General features: G+C 40.0%; 1 protein-coding gene across 3 annotated transcripts in view; it reads left to right on the top strand.

The window, feature by feature from the left end:
* The window catches only part of LOC112564769 (calcitonin gene-related peptide type 1 receptor-like), a 69,894-nt gene that overhangs the window by 17,390 nt on the left and 29,491 nt on the right, over window positions 1-23,013 (top strand). For all 3 annotated transcript variants that reach the window (XM_025239833.1, XM_025239834.1, XM_025239835.1), the window contains exon 2: window positions 13,224-13,331. In XM_025239833.1, the coding sequence (XP_025095618.1) occupies window positions 13,224-13,331 (108 nt within the window). The remainder of the gene's footprint in view (window positions 1-13,223; window positions 13,332-23,013) is intronic.

Raw genomic sequence — 23,013 nt, forward strand, 5'->3', positions numbered from 1 at the left:
GCTGATAATAAGTAAAATGTAAGGTGGGGTTAATAACGAAAGGTGTAGTCTTAAATGTCGACCTCAGACTCGTCTTTTTTCTTATCATTGTTATCGATATTTGCGAGATAATTGCCCTACTTTTTGACCCTCTCTCTTTCTTTCTTTATTCTTCCGCTGTGTGTGCAGGTCAAATTACCGATGTTTGCCATATTGTAATTTGAATCTTTCCGGAGGACATAAAAATAACAATGAAGTAAGAAAATGAAAGAGACATACATATCAGATACATATCACATTACAAACATGTACGCAATGCCCTCAGCACTCTGATTTGAGACTCACTGATGAGGGTTGGTACAACTGCGGAAACAAGACTTCTTCGCTCCATCTCTGATGGCGAGTTCTCCTCTTCCTTCACAAGATGTCGCCATTTTCTGGTTTTTTGACGATGGCGTGGGGGACACCCGTTACCTTCAAGTTCTCTCGACCACATGTTCAGAATTTTTTTGAAGGAAGACGAGGTCTGAGAAGGTTAAAATAGAAAACCAAAAGTCGTATCAAGAGATTGCACTGTCTGAAACTCTAAACTTCTTTTTTTCCTGAGAAAGAAATCAATCATCTTACGAGACCTCCCGCGCACAAGATAAACGTACCTCCCTTTCTCTCTCTTATACACTCAGTCTCTCTCTCTCTCCATCTTGACCATACAAACAAAGCACACACACACACACAAGCACACACACAAGCACACACACACGCACGCACGCGAACCCTTTCTTGTCCACGAAGACTCCCGTCGCCTAAGCAGTCTGAGAGGACCGATGCTGGATTCCATGGACTTCATCTGTTGGTAAGCTCGCGCTTAGAACTTTCTAAGTGATCCGTGCACAGTGCACAGACCAATCAATGAGGCCCGACAAGTGACAAAGAAGTGTCTGCATGCATTCCCATTCTTCAAGCTTTGTCAAGAGTCCCAGGAAGCACCTAACCCAAAGAACCACACAGGCGGTGTGTAAGCTCTTTTGCGGATCAAAGAAAATGGTTTTTTTTTTATATTATATCGAACGAAAAACATTTTTCTAAAGTTAGATGAGTTCTATACAATTTTTATGCTTCATCTGTTTGTTTAATTTGTTGTCGTCGATATCGAGGCGCCCACTGAAAAAGAAAAAAAAACTTGCCAGCAATTTGTAGTCATTAAAAGCCGGTGCTTGGTGTTGGTGTATAATGTCGTCTACATTTTTTTTTCTCGGGAAAATAATCTCAAAGATGTTTCACTACCAGCTTTTTTTATTTATTTTGAAGAGATTAATTGTAGCGGCAATGTCTTTGAAAGAGCACTGTAAATTATTAATTACATTCTCGCCAACCTTTGGGTTTAAATGATGCCATTAAAGTAACCGACTTCAGTAGCCTCGTAACATCTGGTTTCTGGTTCAAAGTGTACAACAGCTAAACTGTCATGTCTACTTGGCAGTAAGTGTGCTGTTAGTGTAGATAATGTTTAGCCGCCACATCGGGGTTATTATTGTATTCACTAGATCTTGACTAGGTGACCTCGCTCCATACTTTATCAGTGCCAGCCTTTTATTCCCGTCTGCCTCTAGGCATGTCTGGGTGTGATGACAGATCCTGTTGGTACCCTCGTTTATCATGTCATAATTAGTTTACTATAAGTAGAAAAAGTAGCAGGACGGTTGGTTTATCTTCTTTTATCTTTCTAACAATCGAGTAAGGTTCGTTTGTGTGTTTGTTTGTTTGTTTGTTTGTTTGTTTGTTTGTTTGTTTGTTTGTTTGTTTGTTTGTTTGTTTGTTTGTTTGTTTGTTTGCTTTGGTTGTTTGGTTGCTTTGGTTGGTTGGTTGGTTGGTTGGTTTGGTTGGTTGGTTGGTTGGTTGGTTGGTTGGTTGGTTGGTTGGTTGGTTGGTTGGTTGGTTGGTTGGTTGGTTGGTTGGTTGGTTGGTTGGTTGGTTCGTTCGTTCGTTGGTTCGTTGGTTCGTTGGTTTGTTGGTTAATTGCTTTGGTTGGATGGTTCGTTGGTTCGTTTGTTTGTTGGTTGGTTGCTTTGGTTGGTTGGTTGGTTGGTTGGTTGGTTGGTTGGTTGGTTGGTTGGTTGGTTCGCTGGTTGGTTGCTTTGGTTGGTTGCTTGCTTTGGTTGGTTGCTTGGTTGCTTGGTTGGTTGCTTTGGTTGGTTGGTTGCTTTGGTTGGTTGCTTGGTTGCTTGGTTGCTTGGTTGGTTGCTTGGTTTGTGCTTACCGTGCAGCGTTGATGTTCCCAGCAAGAGAGTTGAGGCGAATCTTCCTCTAAACAGTTTATTTTCATGACATAAGTTTGTTTCTCCAAGCAGCCGACATTAAAACTGAGAAATGGCATAGAACATAAGTAACCTGGTTTAAAAATCTTGTGTTTCAGCTGGATTTGTTTTATGTTGCAACTGCTGTCACACACTTAAGTCTGCTTATCTCTGTCGTTTGTCAGCCCAGAGCTAGAATATTGATGCCGCTTTTTTTTTTCCCACGAGTTTTCAGGTCCTGTTTGCCGGGGTGTGGAGGGGGACACCTCCCAAACCTCTCAGAGTCTTTACAGGCGCAGCAGCTAAAGAATCAAGCTTATATGTTGTAATGAAATAGCACCGTTTCCAGCTTCCAAATAAATTGAAATATATGCAGGTTCGGATTCCTCAAAGAACTTTCTTAAGTGTTTTCCAATAAACATTACAACGCCAGACATTCCCCAGGTGCCATATTTGTTTGCCATCGTGTCCACTAATTTATACATTTGTCCATATTTTTCTCTACTTAGACGACTTTTTTTTCTATCTGATTATCATCATCATTGTCGTCTTCATTCTACTGTAGATTTCATCAACGTTTTTGCCTTTCTTTTGAACTCTGGTGTTAAAGCCTGCGCTCAGAGACATGAACAGACCTGCTTTTGCCCAATGTGATGAACGGTTAAACAATAATTAGGATGCTGAATCAGAGAATGCCGGAAGGGTTTTCTTAATCACCCGCATTGTCGGCAATTTTTTATGAAAATCACTGTTAGGCATAACGAACGCAATATTTTGCTCTCATGTCCAGTGATTTTTCATTGGTCTATCAACATCAACTTGACAGTGACAAAGAGTTGGTGTCACAGCCAGCTTGGCACAGCTGTGCTCCCTTATTAATTAAAGTCTTCCATTCTGTGTTATATCCCAGTTTTAAGTAGTTTATGTTCAGCAACAAAATGGTTGTATCAGGGCTTCTGCTTACGCAAAAAATTGCGTACAGTACGCATTAAAAGTTCGGAGGACCCCTTCAATTTTCGTCAATGGGGTCCCCTTCAAATTTGAGCGAAGAACAGGGACCCCTTAAAAATCTGAAGAAGGGATCCATGGGACCCCAAAGAATTTAGCCTTAGCAGAAGCCCTGTGTATGATGTGACTGTAGAATAATATTGTCTGATCAACTCTTACCTGTGCAGACAATAATGTAGTATGAAACAGAAGTTAATATTCAGTGCATCTGAGGTAAGAATATATGTTTTTATCATTTTTACACATCTATTTTTTGTTGATTTTTACAAAACTTTGCATTTGCACACCTTTGAATGTCTGCAGCCTTGTAATAGCTTTAAATGTAGTTGAATTAGGTATTCTATTTTTACTCATACTTAGTGCACTTAAGACTTTTACCGGAAAAAGGATGTCTGTGTTTGTTTTTGTTTGTTTTTTTCTTTATTATTTTGTTGAAAACAGTGAAGCCATTAGTAAGGCTAGGCGGAAAAGAGAATGTTAAAGGCGGCTTGAGGTCCCAGAAATCCTCTTGTGAGAGTTTGAGTCTGTGATGTATTGTTGTCGGGGGGACAGCGGAGGGGGATCAGAACTCTAACATCAGGTTACAGCGAGAGTGTCTGCTCGGTGTGTAAAAACTACTTTAATGTTATCGTCTGGGTATTGTGGACCCTCGTGTAGTTTCAAATTTTAAAAAATCTCTAAGACTATAAAAACAATCTTTAGAGTAAAGGTGTCCTGAAAGAGAAAAATCAAAATTATTTTTCAGGTTTGTAGAGATAAAGGACAGCGCTGACTTTTTGTTTCGTTTGATGTTTGTTTGTTTGTTTGTTTGTTTGTTTGTTTGTTTGTTTGTTTGTTTGTTTGTTTGTTTGTTTGTCAGACTGGTCAAGGAAACAACGTGCACGACAGTGGGTTTGATTTTTTTTTTACCTCCCACCAGCTAAATGTAATGAGCTAATAGAAACATTCTTCATGTAGATAGCAAGTAAAGTTTTCAAGTCCTGGTCGAATTTTTTAGCTGGAGTACTCCTTGACCATGGAGTTTCGAATGGAGAATTTGTGTCTATTTTTAAGTCTTATTTTTAGTTTTGATTCCTTTATCTAGTTTTCCTAATGTAATGTTAGTTAATAACATTATATCATATACTATGTTAGTCTACATCATCCGCTACATACTTTTAGCCGCTATTTCTTACAACCCTGGGAAAAATGTTACTTCCTAGGTTTCATACGACCATGATAAAGCAAAACCTTGTTTGCCCGAATCTCAAATCTTCAAGCATCGCAAATACTGTCTACAACATTTAATACACTTTTTCCCCTAGTTCCTGCCTGCTGCTTCCGAATATCAGACTCCAGCCGAGGATGGAGGGAGGATGTGATGTGCAAATGCACAGAATATTTGCAGCCTCATGCTTGTCTATGTTCGCAGGAGGGCGGAGAATGTTTTTGACAAACATAAATGCTCTCTGAGCAAGACTACTGCCATCAGACGAATGTGCGTGCACGAAATGTCGGCCTTGGACTCTAAAAACCACTTGCAGGCACTCCCCTTCCACAGACCCACTTCTGTCCACACCAGTATTAGCAGCAACGAACCCTAGCATCACAACTCCACTACTCCAGCATTGTTATCATCTGGGAGGACGTTGCATACCGATCATCAATCATCGATATTAGCCTGGGAGAACTTTACTTGGACATGGACCTGGACGATCCATTGAAACCAGGGTTGAAACACCGACATACTCCTTCAGGTTTTCGTTGTCCTGTGAGCCAAGTACCGGCTGTTAGGGTAAGACTAATCTCATAAACTAGGGGCTGAGCTTTTCTATGTTAGCTTTCCGCACCACCGGCGTTCCTCAATTTGGAATCAAGATGAAAGAAACCAAGTCATGCCGGCAATTGTGTGGCGCCGGAAGTCGGCTAATCCGGTTAGTGCGCCTGCGCAGAACTTTGTCAGACGGAATGACATCTTTTTCTCCCTGGCAGGGGCATTCCGGCTACGGCTCTTCATTGCCGACGACACTGGCTCCGTCTCTGTTTGACCCGCTGACCCAGGTGATGGAACACATGTCGTTCAAACTGGAGAAGAGAGTTCAGACTGGTTGAAGGTGGGGCTGGCGGTTGTCAGCGAAAGTCTGGGAGTTGCAGCTATCTGTTTATTTTATTTTTTTAATTTTGTGATGTTGATTGACTTTCTGTATCTCGGATGCTGGCTAAATTAGGTGAGCTTTTTTCTTTGCTTGGCTAGGACGACTTCAATCAAACACTGCTTCAGCAACAAAATATTCTGGGTTTTAAACAATGGACAGGCAGACAAAAGCAATAACTTGATACCCTTAATTTAAGACACTTATGTCCCTCACCAAGACAACACAAAATAACACCAAGCTTCAACATTTTTAAAGAAACAAAGGAAGATTAAAGTTATTAGGTATTTTAGAAAATATAAAGTATTAATCTCCTAAGATAACCGTTATAATTAGAAAACCAAAAAAATTTAATGACCAAAAAAAAAAAAATCTCCGGCTTTCAAATATTTTTTTATAATTAAAGACTATAAAGCCGGCCATAGAATAAGGTCATAAGACTGCTTCATTTATACACATTTAATAACCATCCATATATTTAAACAAGTTTCTTTATTCAGTTTAATTAAAATTTCTACATTTACGATACTTTTCATGAAATTTTTTTTCAATACTGTGTGGAAATATTTGTAGTAATCAGCCGATATCGTCCGTCTCCTGATCTTCAAACAGAATCGTTTTACACGGACTTGTGTTGAAACTAAGTACATATTGTCTGAGTCTACTGGGTGCTGTAGGAGAAAATACCCGTTCAAGACATTCCAGTATCTTTTTGTTTGACTTCAATCATCTGCAATGTGTCTGGCCAGACCTCTGTTACCACAGCATCGGATGTGTGTTAATGTCAACAGTCTTCTGTCAAGGAAAGCAAATAAGATATAACATCAGAAGCGTGCTCTACGACCGTCAATAATCAGCTTGAAAAGGAAAATATAAAATAACAGAATAAAATATTTAAAAAAAATTACAACGGTTTGTGTAAGGGATAAAAAAGCATGGTAGGTGTTGGCAAACACGTTTTCCGTGATGATTATAAAAATATATTACTGGATTGAAAAAATAGAGAGAAATCGAAGATAATTCACACCTCGCTGCAACAATGAGTACAGCAGCATCGTGTAATTATAAAAGGACATCTATAAAAGGACATCTATGATGATCCGCTCGCGGCATGGAACAAAAGACTCGAACATCGAACGCCTGACATTTGCAAAATGTTGCAAGCAGTTACTCCACGGAAATATTGAAGGTTTGGGTATATCAGCCGCGAATATTGAAACAGGAAAAAAAATAAATAAATACAAAACAACTCTTTACCGCCACGACGTACCGCGCGTTCAATGACAACAATAAATAATATCGAGCTCATCGAGCGAAGCCTTTGGGAGGCCGACATGCACGCGCCCACACGCGCTCATGTTTTGTATGCACGCGCGAACACACAGACACACACAAGAGTGCTCACATATAATCACATATACTGAACGTGCATGCACGCAAATTAACTTCCTGCCGCTTGAAGTAATGTGTATATGGATGGTAGGGGTGGACATGCTCACCTAACATCTCCCTGAAACCAATCATAAATTATCCGTCTTCACGGTACCGATCCCTGGTATTAAGGCTGCACACACACACACACACAAAACAAAAACAAAAAAACAGAAAAAAAACCACGGGCTTAAAAACATTCTACAAAAAGAAAAAAGACTTGAATTATTGTGTGAATCACTAAGCAGCCCCACAGCCCTCCACGGAAGACGGAGAAAGTGATAATGGATTTACTGGCTCCACTACTTTGCCTACTGTGTCCAGCAAAGTGTTGTGTCGGGGACCTGGCTTCATCAGAAAAATAGGATCGAGCTTATTTTCCAGAAGCCTGGCACATGCAAAGTAGCACTTCCGGTCCAGCTTGCGCATGCGTCGTGGAACGTTTCGTCTTAATCCGCACAAACGCTGGTCCCACGTGCGAGGTTATAGAGCATCCTCCATCACAGGGACCCGCGTGAGAGGATGAACTTTTTTTCAGTTGAATGCAGAGGCAGTCACTTGGGTTCTTTGGACTCAAGATGTCCTCGTCAGTAAGAACAATCAAGCGGAAGGATACAACATTCAGGGGTAGGGAGGAACAATGCTCTGAACATACTACAAAGCAAATGGATGTTTTTTAAAGTACTAAAAATTCTTATCAAATAAGCTGTTCTGTGAAATGTTATTAGGGTTAGGTGGACATATTTATTACTGATGTGCGCAGGAGCATGTAGCAGAGTCGGTGATTAGTTATCCTCTAAATTTGTTTATGGGAAATATGAGAGATTCTGTTTCAAAACTGATTTTACAACGAATGAGTTACAGACATAAATCTACTTTTATTACCAGTACAGTAGGTATAAACGATAAGTGTAACATTATAGCAGAGGAAGATGAGAGGAGGGAGGGAGACATGGAGAGGAAGAACAGCGGACGATACCAAATATCTAAAAAGACTTCAAAATAATTTCCTGACAGAGATGGAATGAGAAAGATTATCAATTTTAAATAGAAACGAAAACTATTGGATCCGTTAAATTTTTGTAGAAGGAAACTAGTGTGTGTATAGATAATAATGACTTTATTAATTATTAACACCAGGAAGAAGACAGAAGAATGTTTAAAAATTATATACAGAAACAGGGTTTCGTAAATTTTGATTTTATTTTTTAATAAAAGGCCAAAACTCATGTTCTTTTTCTTGGAAAGGATGAACGATTTAAAAACTAGAGAGAATTCGGAGTTCGTGTTTGTAAGATGTCAAGTCTTAGCCGGGTAAAGCCATACATGTCATCCGGGTATCAGCTCAAACGGATGATACAGATACTAGATACGACTGGTGGTTACTAGGGATTCTATTTGCGTGTTAATCACAGATGCAGTTTATCATGGTCTTCATCTGTCGACACACACACAAACACACACACACACCCACATTTGTTTTGCTTGAAACAAGAATACTTTAGTTGGACTCGTAATGAGCTGTTTATTTTCAATTATCCTCACCGCAACTGTCGCACGATCGAATGAGCATTTGTCGAAGACATAAAAGAAAATGAATCATTAAAAAATCAGTGTATGTGTATAAATGTCCTACATATGATTGCATGTGTCCCCACATAATGGCGATGGTTGTGTATCTCCGTTGCCACAAGTGTGGGACCACAGATGTTCATGTACACAACACAATGTGCGTCTGTCTAGACACAGTGAGCCACCTGCCTGATGCTCAGTGAATCATTATCGACAATATTCACAATATTGCAGTTCACATAGTTCATGTCTAGTTAAAGCATTAGTATGATGTGATGCATACCATTATTTTCATATTATTTCCAGATGCTTACCATCCCTAGACACACGGGCGCCATTAGTCGCCAACCGTTCAACACCGAGTTCAAACACTTTGCTGTTACAAACAGAGTAACTAACCTGTTTGTCAAACATCTCTAAATTTGATTGAATTTCTGATTAAACAAATGCAAAAATATGTCAGAATAGTCCTTTTACTCTTTTCTTAATAATCTTCCCACTCATTAAGAACATTAGTATGAAACCCCAGATGACTGTCTTGGTCTTATTTTAGTAATACTGTTTTTTCAGGTGTACCGATGATTCAGGTACAATCATTTGATGAAGTACTTAGGTACATAAACATTCATTTGACATTATGGTTACAGTTTAAATATATTTTATATAATTTGATCGTAAAGACCATTCAGGCTCATATTTGTGAATATTGTCCATCAACATTCTTTTACAACTTGTACAACTGTCATTTGCGGTTGCTGTACTGACAGTTTATTTTCTTGAAGTAATATTTGTTGTTTATCCAGTGCGGCATTGAACACCTGGAACAGGAGCTGTCCGTTGCCGACATTCGTTTAACTCATCTAAATTTACATCCAAACTGTTTCGTTGTGTACATCAGGTATACTTCTATTCTTTCCGAAGCATCATTGTGAATTATTATTTTCTCTGTAACAGTTTCAACATTCTCTATTTTCGATATTCAGTTGAAAGTTTACGAGGAACTGCTCCCACTAAAAGTCTGATAGCAAACAAAGAATCGGTCAAAAACAGGGATGATAAAACTGTACTCGGACTCAATGCTTTTGATAAAAAGGTTCGTATCCACTCGTTGCCAGAAAACCAATCTGGGAAAAAGTGCCAAACTAGTGGAGAAGAAACGAAACGAAGCTGGCTTCAACCTGACACAAGGTTTGCGTGCAAGTTGGTGTCGTCCGCTGGCCATTGACAAGATTATTAAAGAGAATCAATCAATCATGAAATTATTACCCAGTAGCTTTGGTGCAGCTGTACTTCATTCTGAAATTAATACTTCTCAAAAATGATTTTATTTTTAGAATCTCATAAGAGAATCTCACAGAAAGGACAAAAATCTTCAAGTTTCTAAAAAGTGTTTCATTCAAATCTTCCTTGCAAGGCAACCGGTGCCATGAGATCTTTCTTTCTCTCTCTCTTGATCTTGACAATGCTTTCAACCATGTTAGTTTTTACTTCTATTAGTTTCTTGAGGTCTGATCAGTAAAGACATGTGATCCTGATTCATCAGGAGGAGTAAATGTAGGGGAGAAGTGGCTTGGTGTTTGACTTACTCGTCTTGCAACAGACACAGAACCACTTACCAGCTCTGTCCTTAAACCCACTTGCTCTGCGATTTTTTTCCATTTTTTCTCTTTTTTTTTCTCTCCTAGTCAGTATTTTGGACAGCTCAGGGGAATAAGGCTCGCAAACGTGTAAAGTGTTCCAGAAAAGGCAAAGATTAAAGTTTAAAAATGCATGGTAAATTGATGACATGTCTTCCCGTAAGCACAGCAAGAATTGCGCACTTCCGTTTCTCAAAAAATTAACTTTTTTTAAAAACAAAACAATGGGAAATGATAATGAAGACTTACTGGGTTTGTGAATTTTTTTTTTTAGCTTTTCCGTCTTTTCTAGAAGACTTTTGAAAGACGTGTCTGATCTTTCTAGGCCTCGGTCTCTCCCTAATATCACACCTTCACAACCAATCAACTCCACAGCAGCTCCGCTAAGTCACCTTTCTCTCACCTTGTCTCTTCAGTTGCAAAAATGTTTTTTGTCACTCCCTCTAGTGTCGGAGGAGATATGTCATGGGTGAGACTGCTACCGTCAGCCTAACCAAAAGCAGATTGCTTAAGATAAATACAATGTCACTAATGCATTTTACCCACAAAATGTTTATATTCAGAAAGTGAGAGAGAGAGATGCACAGGACTGAAGTTTGTCTATTTATGTATATGTCATAGCTATGTAAAGGACATTCCAGGTGCGAAATTCAGAATCAGTGAACGCGATAGACACCTGAGTAGACACAGGGAACATTCCACACAGATTGGCTGTTCAGCTATTTTTATAGTCATCAATAAACAATAAAAACAAACAAGATCAAAGTCAACAAAAGTACGAATACCTAATACCCCAATTTCATTCTTTTGGGTTTTTCTTTCGTTTCTTTTTTTATTTCTTTTCTTCCTGCTTACATTCTTTTTGGTTTGTTCGCTTTTCGCTTGCTTGTTTCCATGTCCTCTTGTTTGCTTCTTTTTAAATTGAAGGAAGGTTGATCGGCTTGGACACAATAGGAAAACCAAAATAAAATTCTATTTCAGTCGTAAAACCATTTCAACAATTTTTTTTCTAATCATCTCATTGACTGATCTGCAATTTTTGGCACAAATGCTGTCCTCTGAAAAACTTGAGTCTTCTCGCCATGTAGATTTTCAGAGCCGTATATTATTTCACTGAGCTCCTATGTAGAACAAACTATCCCCAAGAGCTTGAGACCAACAAAAATCTGTAACCATCAGGTGGAAGTACCTCCACAGCGGAATAAACCAGAATTTTGGCCGACGGTTTTCACCATGTGTGTGAAACTAAAGCTTATTTAACACCTAAGTATTTTCCCCAAACTCTATAACAAGGAGGAAAACCTAATTACTAGACAGGGTTTCTGAGAATGATCTGAGACTCCTCGGCAAAAAAAAAACTATCACAAATAATAGAGGATGCAATCCTTTCAGCTTCTCTTTGTTGGAGCTGCAATCTGGAGTCACCAGACCTAATCGTAAAGGACGCGGGTCGTTATTGAGGAACTGAATGATTTTTTTTTTAACAACGGTCATCATTCTTTCTGGAATGTCTTGGGCTTTCTAGGCCGACAAGATGTAACAGTCTGGACTGCTTCGCACAGAACAAGATTTAGTCCCATTTTATTATGTAAATAACCAAATGTTTATAATTACTTCAGAGAGTAGCGACACGTGGTCCTCATGAAAGTAAATGGTGGTGGTGGCAAAAGTGAATTTGAGGGAAAATGTGGGGTAGTGGCAAGGATACAGAGAAATAGTAATACAGACAGTAAAACTTTGTGATATTCAGATCTCAAGAAAACAAATTTTGGGTTCAAGAACTTTGTTAAGACATTCAAACGAAAACTAGCATAGGGGTTTCTTATTTTTATTGGATGAGAAAGGATGAGAAAGTTGGTTTTTATTCTTCTGTTTCTTGAATTTTTAAACGTCTATCAAAAGATAAATAACTTTGTTATTAGCGAAGCAATATTAAAGGTTTTTGAAAACAAACAGCGCATCATTTAGTCTACTGCTTATAGTCTAAGGTCTAAAAGGTCTCTCAGTGCATCATCCCTCAGACTTGGGGATATCAGAGACCCTATCCACCTACACCTGATGTAACCCAGGTGGGTTAGCCGACTCCTGTGCTTTCCGACATCTTCCACTTTCAATGGCGGCGACAATAAGATGAACTGGACGCCAGCCCTAACAACCGACAGCAGGAGATATTGCCATCATCTGACTAGCCTGGTGATGAAATTGGCCTCCGCATGCAACAGTCCGCAAAACAGTGGCTTTGACCTCCATGAACTGAGCCCTCCTCGAATAACTGGCTCGCTGCAGCCCCTAACGGCCCGCGTGTCCCGCCAGCAAAATGAATGGCGGCCAATCGGGAGTCTTCGTCTGAAGCTTCTGGAAACATGATGACAAGACAAACGCCGAAACTAAAGCCCTGGTAACAGAGGAAAATATTAGACTACTCATCGGGTGAGGCCGTCTGTGGAAGAAGGGAGGAAATGAAACACATTCTGGGTCAACCACCCGACACAGGCTGGTGGCTACGGATATTTGACCGAAAATAAAGGAAATTTCCGGAGCGTGGGTAAAGGGGGAGACATCTTCGTTCAAGCGGAAGCAGGATCATTGAACTGAATGAAACCTGAAACTGTTTCCAAAACAGTACAACGGAGGAAGCTGTTTATCGAAGACCAAGTTGAAAATGAGTTTTCTAAAACATGGAAATGGTGAAGGGACGACTGTCAGTCAGTCTCCAGCCCGACACACATCAAGAAACTTTAAAATGTTTCTACTTTACACAAATTGTTTTTTCGACACTAAAGAAGACAAATGTGAAAACCGACTCCCCTGTCATTTCTCAAAAAAAAAGCAGTCTGGTCCGGAATAGAAGGGATGTGGGTGAGAAGTAGGTGTGGAAGAGATGGAGAAAGCAGGAAGAGGTGAAGGAAGTGGTGGAACAATACCAAATGAACTTTGAACTTGTCAGGGTATAGACTGCTTCACTAGTCATTTTCATACAAATAAAGAAAAAAGTAAGACTACAGATGTGAAGCAGCAGAAACAATAATAATGAATATTTGACATACATTCCTCACCCCCGACAGGGAAACTCAAGTCTAATAGAAATTATTATAATTTTATATATATACACACACAAACGCCTGGGGTGTACAACTGTCAAATTCTCATGAACTCTTGTCTGTGTGCAGGTGAGGTGTACTGTAATGCTACATTCGATGGCTGGGGATGCTGGAACTACACCATAGCCGGTGGCATCGCTGTCATCCCGTGTCCTGTCTTCTTTAACAACGGCCACGGTATGTCACCACTCTTGCTTTAAGTCGATACCGATAAAATTTCATAATTAAAAATATGTGCTGTAAGTAAAATTTCTCATTTACATTTATATATAATTTTATATTGCCCAATGACATGCAATTCAAGTTGGATGACTTATGTTGTAGTTTTATTTTGTTGGGAATGTGATGATTTTTGTGTACAACTAGATTTTTTTGTTTTACTTCTTTTTAAATTAAATTGTTAAATTGTTTTAAATGCAGACGATGGACGTATTTTTGTTCTACGGTATTCATAAAAAATAACACAAAAGAAGACTTCCCAAGATTAACATCGCCTTCTCATTCAGTGTGGGTGTGTAGATCGAAATTAATTAAATAAAAACTCTGTTGGCTAGGGATGTCTGCTATTTAGAACATGTCTGTGTGCTTCGTTTCAAACAGTATCGTGTGTTTCACGGGGAGATGGCCTTCGATAAACTCCGAAGACTGCGCCTTGAAGTAAAAGGAGGTGTCCCAATCGGTCCTGTGCCCCTGTGTTCAGATAATAAAATAGAGATTTATACCAGCTGCTACCCTCGCCTGGCGCCACCTCCCGCAGACAGTCCCAGACCAGTTGTGTAGTGCTGATTGTATCTCTGGTGGTCTTTGAAGAGAGTTTGCTGTGTTGCAATACTCCAGTGTTCTTTTTTTTGCTCTTACTACCAACACCACATCAATCGCGCTGCCAAGTGCTTCTCCATGTTCTCTGTATCAGATGCTGCAGGGGAAGGGGCTAGAGAAAAGGTCGGGTTGAGGTGGAGAGCATAGTTGGGAACTTCAAAAGATCTCATGTCATTTGATTCGGCTATGGTCAGAACTTCTCTTGCTGTCCCTTGTACTCATGTAAATTGTACTCAGTTGTGGTGTTAAGTGGATAAATCTTCCCTCTATCCATGTTTTCTTGTAGCTCTCGCCACTGTTTGGATAAGCTTTACGAAAGAAATTATATTAAACTTTTGCGATGTCGAAGCTTGCCGTCTTCTGCTTCTTTGAATAAGTCGGACTGTGTGGAGACAGCTTCACCGATAGAGGAGGAAAGCCCAACGACTATTTTGCGAGATGCTTAGAAGACCTTTTCAAGTTCACATGCGTCTGATAACAGGTCTTACCGTCCAATTCTCACAACTCGGAGAACAAGCATGCGAAGAATGGCTTCGCTAAGATACTTGATGGGTCCCATATATCTCAAAGAAAGTTCATCTGCTGTGTGCTGAGGACCATATCGTCTACAGTAAATCTCTGAGCTTGATTTTTGTTTTTTCCACACAAAAAATCAGTAATATAACCGTAGTGTGCCTGCTTCCCTTTCGTCCAGAGCATACTGATGCATGAACAGTTTGTCTGCTGCTTTAGTGGCATCAAATACCAGTAACTTATCCACACATCAACAAAGGGGGTCCTCTTATTGAATCTATCAAGTTACTTGCAAGCAGACAGTGGGGGACATCATGACAACTCGTAAAGAACACGCTTAACAACATCATCGACAAGTGAACAGCAATAAACAGTAGACAGAAGGAGAGGCTTGGGATATTAACGGGTAACACGAAAACAAACTACTCGGTTTGTTACACTGTAAGATGTGAACCGTTGAAAACTGTTTCTGATGGCTTTCCTCTAAGGGATAATTTCCCCCTGTTCTCGTAAATTCATTTGTCATTTGCAATATATATACAATGTACAAAACATGAAAGCTTGTGCAGACCATTGCAGAAATTAATTCACTACATGTACATGTAATGAGCCATAACATATGAACTTAAATAGGCAGAATCACAAGATAACCTACACAATGAAGGAGTTGCAGTCATACTAAAGAAAAAAGTAGAACGTTCTCTGTTAGGATGGAAGCCAGTCAACAGTAGACCCATCTCTGTTAGGCTGAAAGTGGAGCATGAAAACATAATGTTGATTCAATGCTATACACTAATCTATGACAGAAAACATGAAGAAACCTTTCAGGAACATTTCAAGAGAAGATTGAGAAGGCGTCTTGTCATAATACCCTGATTGAATGGGTGATTTCAATGCCGAAATAGAAAAAAAGACTGCAGCATCTCAGAAAGTAAACAGGGAAGAGATGGAGAGATGTGAATGATAGAAGAGAAGCTGGGATGAATAAAGTCACGATCATAAGGACCCACATCGTGACCTCCACAAACTAACTTGGCATTCACTCAATAGGAGAGAAAGAGAAATCAGTCTGACCACCCGCTAATCAACAGTATATCAAAGAGCTCACGACTAGATGTCAAAATAAGAGGAATAGACTTTGGCAACTGTCGCTACTTGGTGTCAGCGACTGAAAGGCTGAGAGCTGGAAGAATACAACAGCAAATACAATGGAAAACTGATTAAAAAAACTGAAAGTCAAGAATATAAGAAAAGCATTCATCTCGCCAACTAAACAGATTCCAAGCACGGCATGGCCTCTACTGTGAAGGGACATCGCAGGATATTAACAGAGATGTGGAGAAAATATCATCATTGTTCACCACGACAGGTGACGAGTTCATTAGTTACTGTCAGAAGAAAAAAAGCAGACTGAATATTGAATAAAGAAAAAGTAGAAAGAAGAAAGTTCACATTGGCAATTAGTAAAAATGCCTGTAAGACGAGAACAATGCTGAAAACATTTGGTTTGTCCACGATTTCAAGTTGCATTCTCATCTTGGAATGCGCGGGTGTCCAGTGGTGTATCGTAATCTTCACTTTAGAAATACCGAAACAAATCGTGAACTATGTGAAGATTAAAAAAGAAAAAAAGAATAGAAAAAAGTGGATAAATCTTAATGGAGAAGCAATCTTTGACTGGCTTTTTATGATTTTACCTACTTCATTTTATAATCGATCAAACACAATACGTTGAGATCACGAATCAATAATGTCATTCTATATTCAATCTTACTCTTGACAAAAACCGAATATCTCTGACCGATAGGTGTTAGAAAGGAACTACTTGCTATACAATGTCGCTTAAAGGGATTGTAAAGGCAAAATAAAACTGCTTACAATGGCGTAAAGAGTAGGATAAATTTGAATCTCGTCTATTTATATGTGTGTTCATGTGGAAAACGTTGAAGGTTTTTAGTAGAATGTTGTGTTTAATAAGAGAAATGACACGGGACTATTTTTTTGCTTACACGAAGTCTCGTTCTCCGTCACGTGACCCTATGACGTGTGGTTTCCATAGTGACAACCATGCCTCGAGAATGTGCTGCACCCGATTGCCACGAAAAGATGGAAAAGATTCAAAATTGTCTTTTCATCAGTTTCCGACAGACAGAGCCTTACAAGCCTTACACACAGAGTGCGTCATACAATAAAATGACGTCAAATCTTCGCAATGACCTCAGACACGTCCTGTGCGTGTGACGTCATAAGGAGACTGACGTCATAAGAATTCATAGAAAAAAAGGCTTTCATCAATTTTTTTCTTGGCGTCTAACATAAATGTTTTAACTGTACAATAGATCAGACACAAAATTCACAAGCAACTAAAAAGATATGGTGAATAAATTCATTCTTATTTCGATATTTTTCGAATGACTATTGATAAATACACAGGTATCGGCATTGTAACACCACCTGTGCACCATACAGAAAATCATGCAGCAAGATTAATTTTGTTTCTAAAGTAGGAAGTATTTTATACGAAAATTACACCGAAATTGGCGTTTGATAAATAGTTTTGTATTGAATTCTGTTCCTATGAACTGATTACCATACGCTCACATTACACAAGACTGTAAGTGTCGAACAAATCAAATGCCAATAGGCGCAATTATGTCCATAGTCGTCTGACTGGTGGCCAAGCTAACTGTTCCCTCATTGCTTCTGTAATCTGAGAGCTGGAAGTTGCCTGGACCAGTTCATGGCTGTTTTACTGCCACTTTCCTCTCAGCATCTCAGTGCCTTGCCATGTTCTTCATCTCATTGACTGGCTCTCTTTCTATTTCAAAGCGAATGCTGGGAAACTGGGTTAAGAGAATCAACTTGAGTTTTATGACAAACATAAACACAGAAATGCTTTAAACAAGTTAAAACTGTGTTCGTATACCTGGAAAAGTTTGTAGTATTGTTGCCTCAACTCTTAAACATTTCACTGAAAGCTAGGCAATAGAAATGGGTTCATAAAGGACAAATTGGTGGGGTATGAAACCCCGCGGCTGATTGGTCACAAACGAGCAATCGGAAAAGGTAACGATGGAATATATCGTTATGTTGTTAAAGGATTACAAGCAATTTCACACGAGAGAATGTTATTTACACATGATAAACCTTTATTTCCTATTCACTAAGCGCATAATTTGTGAAAGCTTAAATGACTTTTTTTACCACCCACACATTGCGAAATATGAGACTATTTTTTGGCACGTCTCGCCATTATAAAGAACTTTGTCCAACCAAAACTCATACATTCGGAAATAATTATATGTCCAGGTACTAAGGCCTTAAAAGTCTTGCAGATTAAAGGAAATTTCTACTTTTGCTACGACCAGAATGTCTGACGATAAATTCTAAATAAATTCTTTTCATGAATATTGGATGCTCCGTGTCCGGCCGATACACCACGTGACGGTGGTTAGGTCAGGGGGAATGGTGATGCTTTGAACAAGAATTAAATTAATGTGTGAAGAGGTAAAGACACATGACTGCGCAGATTTGTTGAGCATTATGGGATATTTTCCTGCTGTTGGTCTTTAGCAGGCTTTTTTGAAGCAAAAAATTCTGTCATCATCGTAGTCATCGTCGTCGTTGTTGCTGTCATCGTCATTGATCCCCCTTCTCTTTCATATGCAAAATAAAACTTCTGATGGATCTCGTGCAGTTTTTTGGTAGAAACTGGGTGAAGCTTGGCGCAAGATAATATTTCAAAAAAATCTGGTTGAATAGCCAGCGCTTTCTGTTCTCTGTCCATGAGAAGGGTGGACAAGGTTTAGGGAAAATACTCTCTTGCTTTACCCAGTCGTTAGGAAAAAATTGCACCACACCAGACCTTTAATTAGAGAAATAGGCGAGGCTCACGGTGTAAGCCCCGTGGCTAGACCATTCTGACCATCCATCTAGTGATGTCTTGTTTACCGGTAACTAAAGGAGACCTCACAGGACCAATGGTCCAGACGAAAAACATCTCTCGTAGCCTCCGACCTGGACTGCTCGTCTGTAAACTATCGCCAATAATTCATTTTCATACACGTGAGACCTGGGTCCTGACTCCTGATTTACACAGACAAATCCAGGCTATGGAAATGGAGTGGTATCATCTGGATGATCTCAGGCAAGACAAAAGCTCTCTGGGTGTCGTTTCGGACAACGGTGAGAGTCCCTGTCTGTGGACAATCTGTAGACACACAACAACAAAAAAAAACAGACGAGAGTTACATTTAATTGGGTCTGTCTCGAGATTTTTGTCAAAGTTGCCAGACAAACAAAACAAAACAAAAAACAGGGAAGGTTGGCTGTTTTCATCTTTCATAATGATCATAAACAAAAGCCTACAACCTTCAAAAAAAAATTGTTGTCGTCAGTCGAGCACGAGAGGCAATGTACTAAATAAAGAGTTCAAATGTAACCGTTCACATTAGAGTTTATTTTTAATTAAAGTTAATTTGTTATTTACATTTCTTAACATCCAAAAACTATTAAAATATCATCCCAATATCCACTTACACTGCCTTGGAAGTTTTTAAAAGTAGTTAATGAGTATTTTTTTTTTCTTTTATGTGTGTCTGTCCATTGACTTATTCTAGGATGCAGCTGTAGCAAATATTTTCACTCCGATGTCACAGATGTACATTTATAGATGCTTACTCCCACGTGCAAGAACAGGAGAAAGCGCGTGGAGTCGTTGGCCATTAGAACTCTCTGTGTCCAGACACGATGTCTACGTGAATGAAGAGAGAAGAGACACGCGATGTCTGTCACGTGACATGAGCTGCCAATGGGCGACGTGATGCTCGTAACATTTGTCAGAAGCTTCCACCGTGTGTGATTATCTCACACATCTTCGCAGCGACTGAGGATGCTACCTACCACGTGTCTGGAGAGGCAGATCACGTGTGATGCTGACATCAAGAGAGGACGAGTACCTGCTGGTGCCATTCAGTCTGGTCATGAACACAAATAATACAATGAGATGTCCTCACCGGTTCTCCCTCTTCTCAGTCTCTCTTTCCCCTCCCCCTAACCCTGACATTTCATACCTCTAGCTCTCTTCCCTTCATGAACAAATAACAGTCATCTGAATAAAGTGACAAGACTTTTGGAACATTCAGAGTTTCATCCAGCCATCAGGACCAAATTTGCTCTAAACCTACAAAAATGATTTTAACATTTCGTTTAGGTTTTTCTGTGCGGGATTTTTTTTTTTTTCGTGATTTGCTGACATCGCACCTACAAGGAGAGAAACGTGGCTAAGAGCAGGAAGGAAGAAGGACAAATCACTCCAATTCGCGGAGTCGAATGTCGGACAGAATTAACTCCAAGCGGAAACAGGTCAATGGCTTAACCACTTGGTCTGGCAATAAAGATTTTATTGTAAACAACACTAGGTTTGATGGAATGCTTGAAACTTTGCTTGTTCTGACCAGGAGTTCGTTCTTCTCCCTTTTTTCTTGCTAGCTTGTGATGTAAAGTCGACATTTTGAGGCAACTGTTGTATCCGCAAGCGAGAGTACGTATAATACCCGGATAAAACAATGTTTTCAGTCAAGCATCAGAGTAAGAAATGTTCAGGAGTACTTCACAATTTATTGGCTGAGATTTCTGTCCTTCTTAACTGTACCTATTAATAAATGTTGAATTTATTAATAAGTATGAAATTCATAAATATACAACGATCGTGATGGCGTATCTCATCGACTCCACCACCTTCTGTTGTTTGATGTTCCATTGTCAAGAAAAGCTCTTAAATGTTTAAACCAAAACAATTGTTGTTACTCTCAGAACTAGCCAAAATAGAGAATGTTTGTGACAGAGCAGCACAGTCGTTAAAAACCTGAGAGCATTCATTTACCTTTTAAAAGAAAGCTCTTCAGGGCCAAAGGAAAATTCCCCAAATCAGTCCATGTGGATGTATTTTATTTTCCTCTTAAGTATATCGTTCCTTAAATATTGGATACCGAACATAATTGCTTGTGTTATAGGGATATAAATGACTGTTAAAATTAAAAAAATTTACGGCTGATGTTAATCCATTTTACAATCAAATAATCATCATCACCATTGTCGTCACCGACCAGTAATAACCAGTCGTGGCCATGATCAGGCTAGACCCAGCTGCTGACAGGGTTTGCCACTTAGGTCAGTTCTGAGCGATTGCGGGACGACCAGTCCACTCCTTCACGTTCATCATCCAGTTGCTGGCCACCTCGGCGTCGACATCGCTCTCCGGTTCCCTGAAGATTGGAATTAGACAGACTGTCCTGCCGGGGGACATTGGCAAACCAGACCACCTTGCGCCGCTTCACTGTTGTAGGAAGGGCTTCCTAGTGTCCCACGAGAATGGCAATCGTGCTCCGTAAGAAGAAGTCATTGGTCTTGTGTCCCAGGAAAGAGATTCGGTGTAGCTTTCTGAAGCACTTGGTCATTCCTGAATTTGTTTTTCGGCATCAGCAATCGAAATCCACGTTTGGCAACAGTACAGAGGGAAAAAGGACTACGATGGACTTGTACCGCCTATACATGGTGATCAAGCTGATGACATTACTGCACCAGATCCTGTTCAGATTTGCCATTGCACCTCTCCTTCTTGAAATCCGGATGCCAATGCATCTGCCATTTTTGGTAAAGGTGTATCCCAAGTACTTAGAGATGTTTACCTCCTCGACCGGTACTCCATTCATCTAAAACAATCCAAGATTAATGAGAGTTAAAGAATAACAAAAAGACTGGGTTGTTTTAAAGAAGCTGTATTAAAATACGAGTAAAAGTTCAACAACAGGCATCAGCTGTGTGCACTGTCACACTTGTATAAACGGAGGCTGGTGGCTCCAGACTTCGATTTTCCACCTAGCCAGAAATGTAAACATTTGTTGGAAAGAAGTGAAACGAGGTGTTCAGTGCAATGCTGGGCGAGTTGTTTTCAGCACTACAGAGAGAAGGAAGCAGGACAGCTTCCGACTTTCACATCTTTTCTTGGACGAAAAATACTTTTTCATTTCGAGGTCAAGTCGCAAGGACCTGGAAGACGAAAGGATCTGGTTGCCAGCTCATCTACCGTCCTCCAGCCCGATGTCTGATCGATGGATGTTGGCGATGTGCTAATACTGTGCCATTGATAGATGCCTGCATTCACGTTATCGACTGCTTCTGTCGTTGTCTCTTCGTGGATTGGTCCTGGAAACGATTTTTTTTTCTTCCTCTCTGTTCCCTCAAGACGCGGGACACTTTGGAGCTGTCGTGCGATAAACCGCTCAGCGAGATCGAGCAGGTGGAGATCACCCATAATTTTCTACCGATGTAGAAACTCGAGGGTAATTTTAGGCCAGAGACCGACATAACCACAATAATTCTCCTTCCAGTAGACTTCTTCAAGTAGAATACACACCCGCACGCACCCTCTCTCTCTCCCTCCTCCTTCTGTCATGTCATGTGCTAGTTACCCCCATCACTGTATCTGCCGGATAGTCGCAGAGTTTCTGGAAATATGTGGAGATATTGCCCTCGGCAATGAGGACCTCGTCCCCCTTTTTTCCTCACAGAGAAAGAAGTTCCTATGTCCTATCTTTGTAAACAGAAATTCCTAAATTGGAAAGTCAAAAGAACGATGATCTGGAGATATAAGTCAGTTACGAATTAAGTATAAAAAAGCTTTCTCTTTGTTTCACTCGCTGGCCTGCCTTCTCCGGACATGTTAAGATGAGAGACGAGCAAAATCCATTTACTCTCCGACGGACTGCCGACTGTTGTCTGTGGAAAGAGTTCTCTTACACGGCATTCGTTGAAAGGAAGGTGATGATAAAGAAAAGATAAAGAAAAACGATTGTCTTGCTTTTTTCTAAATTGGTTTTTGCCAGTTGCCATTATCTTTACACTCCTTGTAGTTAGTATTTCTTGCCCGACCTACACAAGCATTTGATACTGAGAATAGCTTCAATAAATGTCTTTCTCTTGAATTATTGCATCTGGAAAATGTCCAACTGTGTTCTTAAGTTACAAGCATTTTCTTTTTTATTTGAGTACTTGTAGCATCATTTGTAGGTTCAGAATGGTAAAGGGATTATGATAATTATGGTGACAAAGGGCTAAAGAGAAGGTCCACGCGAAATTTGTATCATAAAATATCATTCTTCTTCTTTAGTCGACTGACGATCGTGACATTGCCACACGTGCGTGAGTTCTGCTCCTCTTCTAACACCAGGAAGACCCCAGCCATGGCTTCCTGACAGTTAACCTTTTCAAAATCTCCATGATATCTCCAAAAGATACCAGAAGTGTCTTGTTTTCTGAAACCTATCAGCGGTAAGAAGCGCCGAAGGAAACCCAGTCGCTGCAGCCGATGGTGGCGTGGGTCGGCTTACAATGGCGGCTTCTACAAGCTTAGTCCTACTGACTCCAGCATCGGGCCCTGACCCCAGCTTCCCAGAGCAGGGCCATCGCCGAGGATTTTGTTACGACCGTTGTTGCCTGGTTTACGACCAGCCGTCTTCTGCTGCCA

Source organism: Pomacea canaliculata, linkage group LG5, assembly GCF_003073045.1.
Source record: "Pomacea canaliculata isolate SZHN2017 linkage group LG5, ASM307304v1, whole genome shotgun sequence".
Lineage (NCBI taxonomy): Eukaryota > Metazoa > Mollusca > Gastropoda > Architaenioglossa > Ampullariidae > Pomacea > Pomacea canaliculata.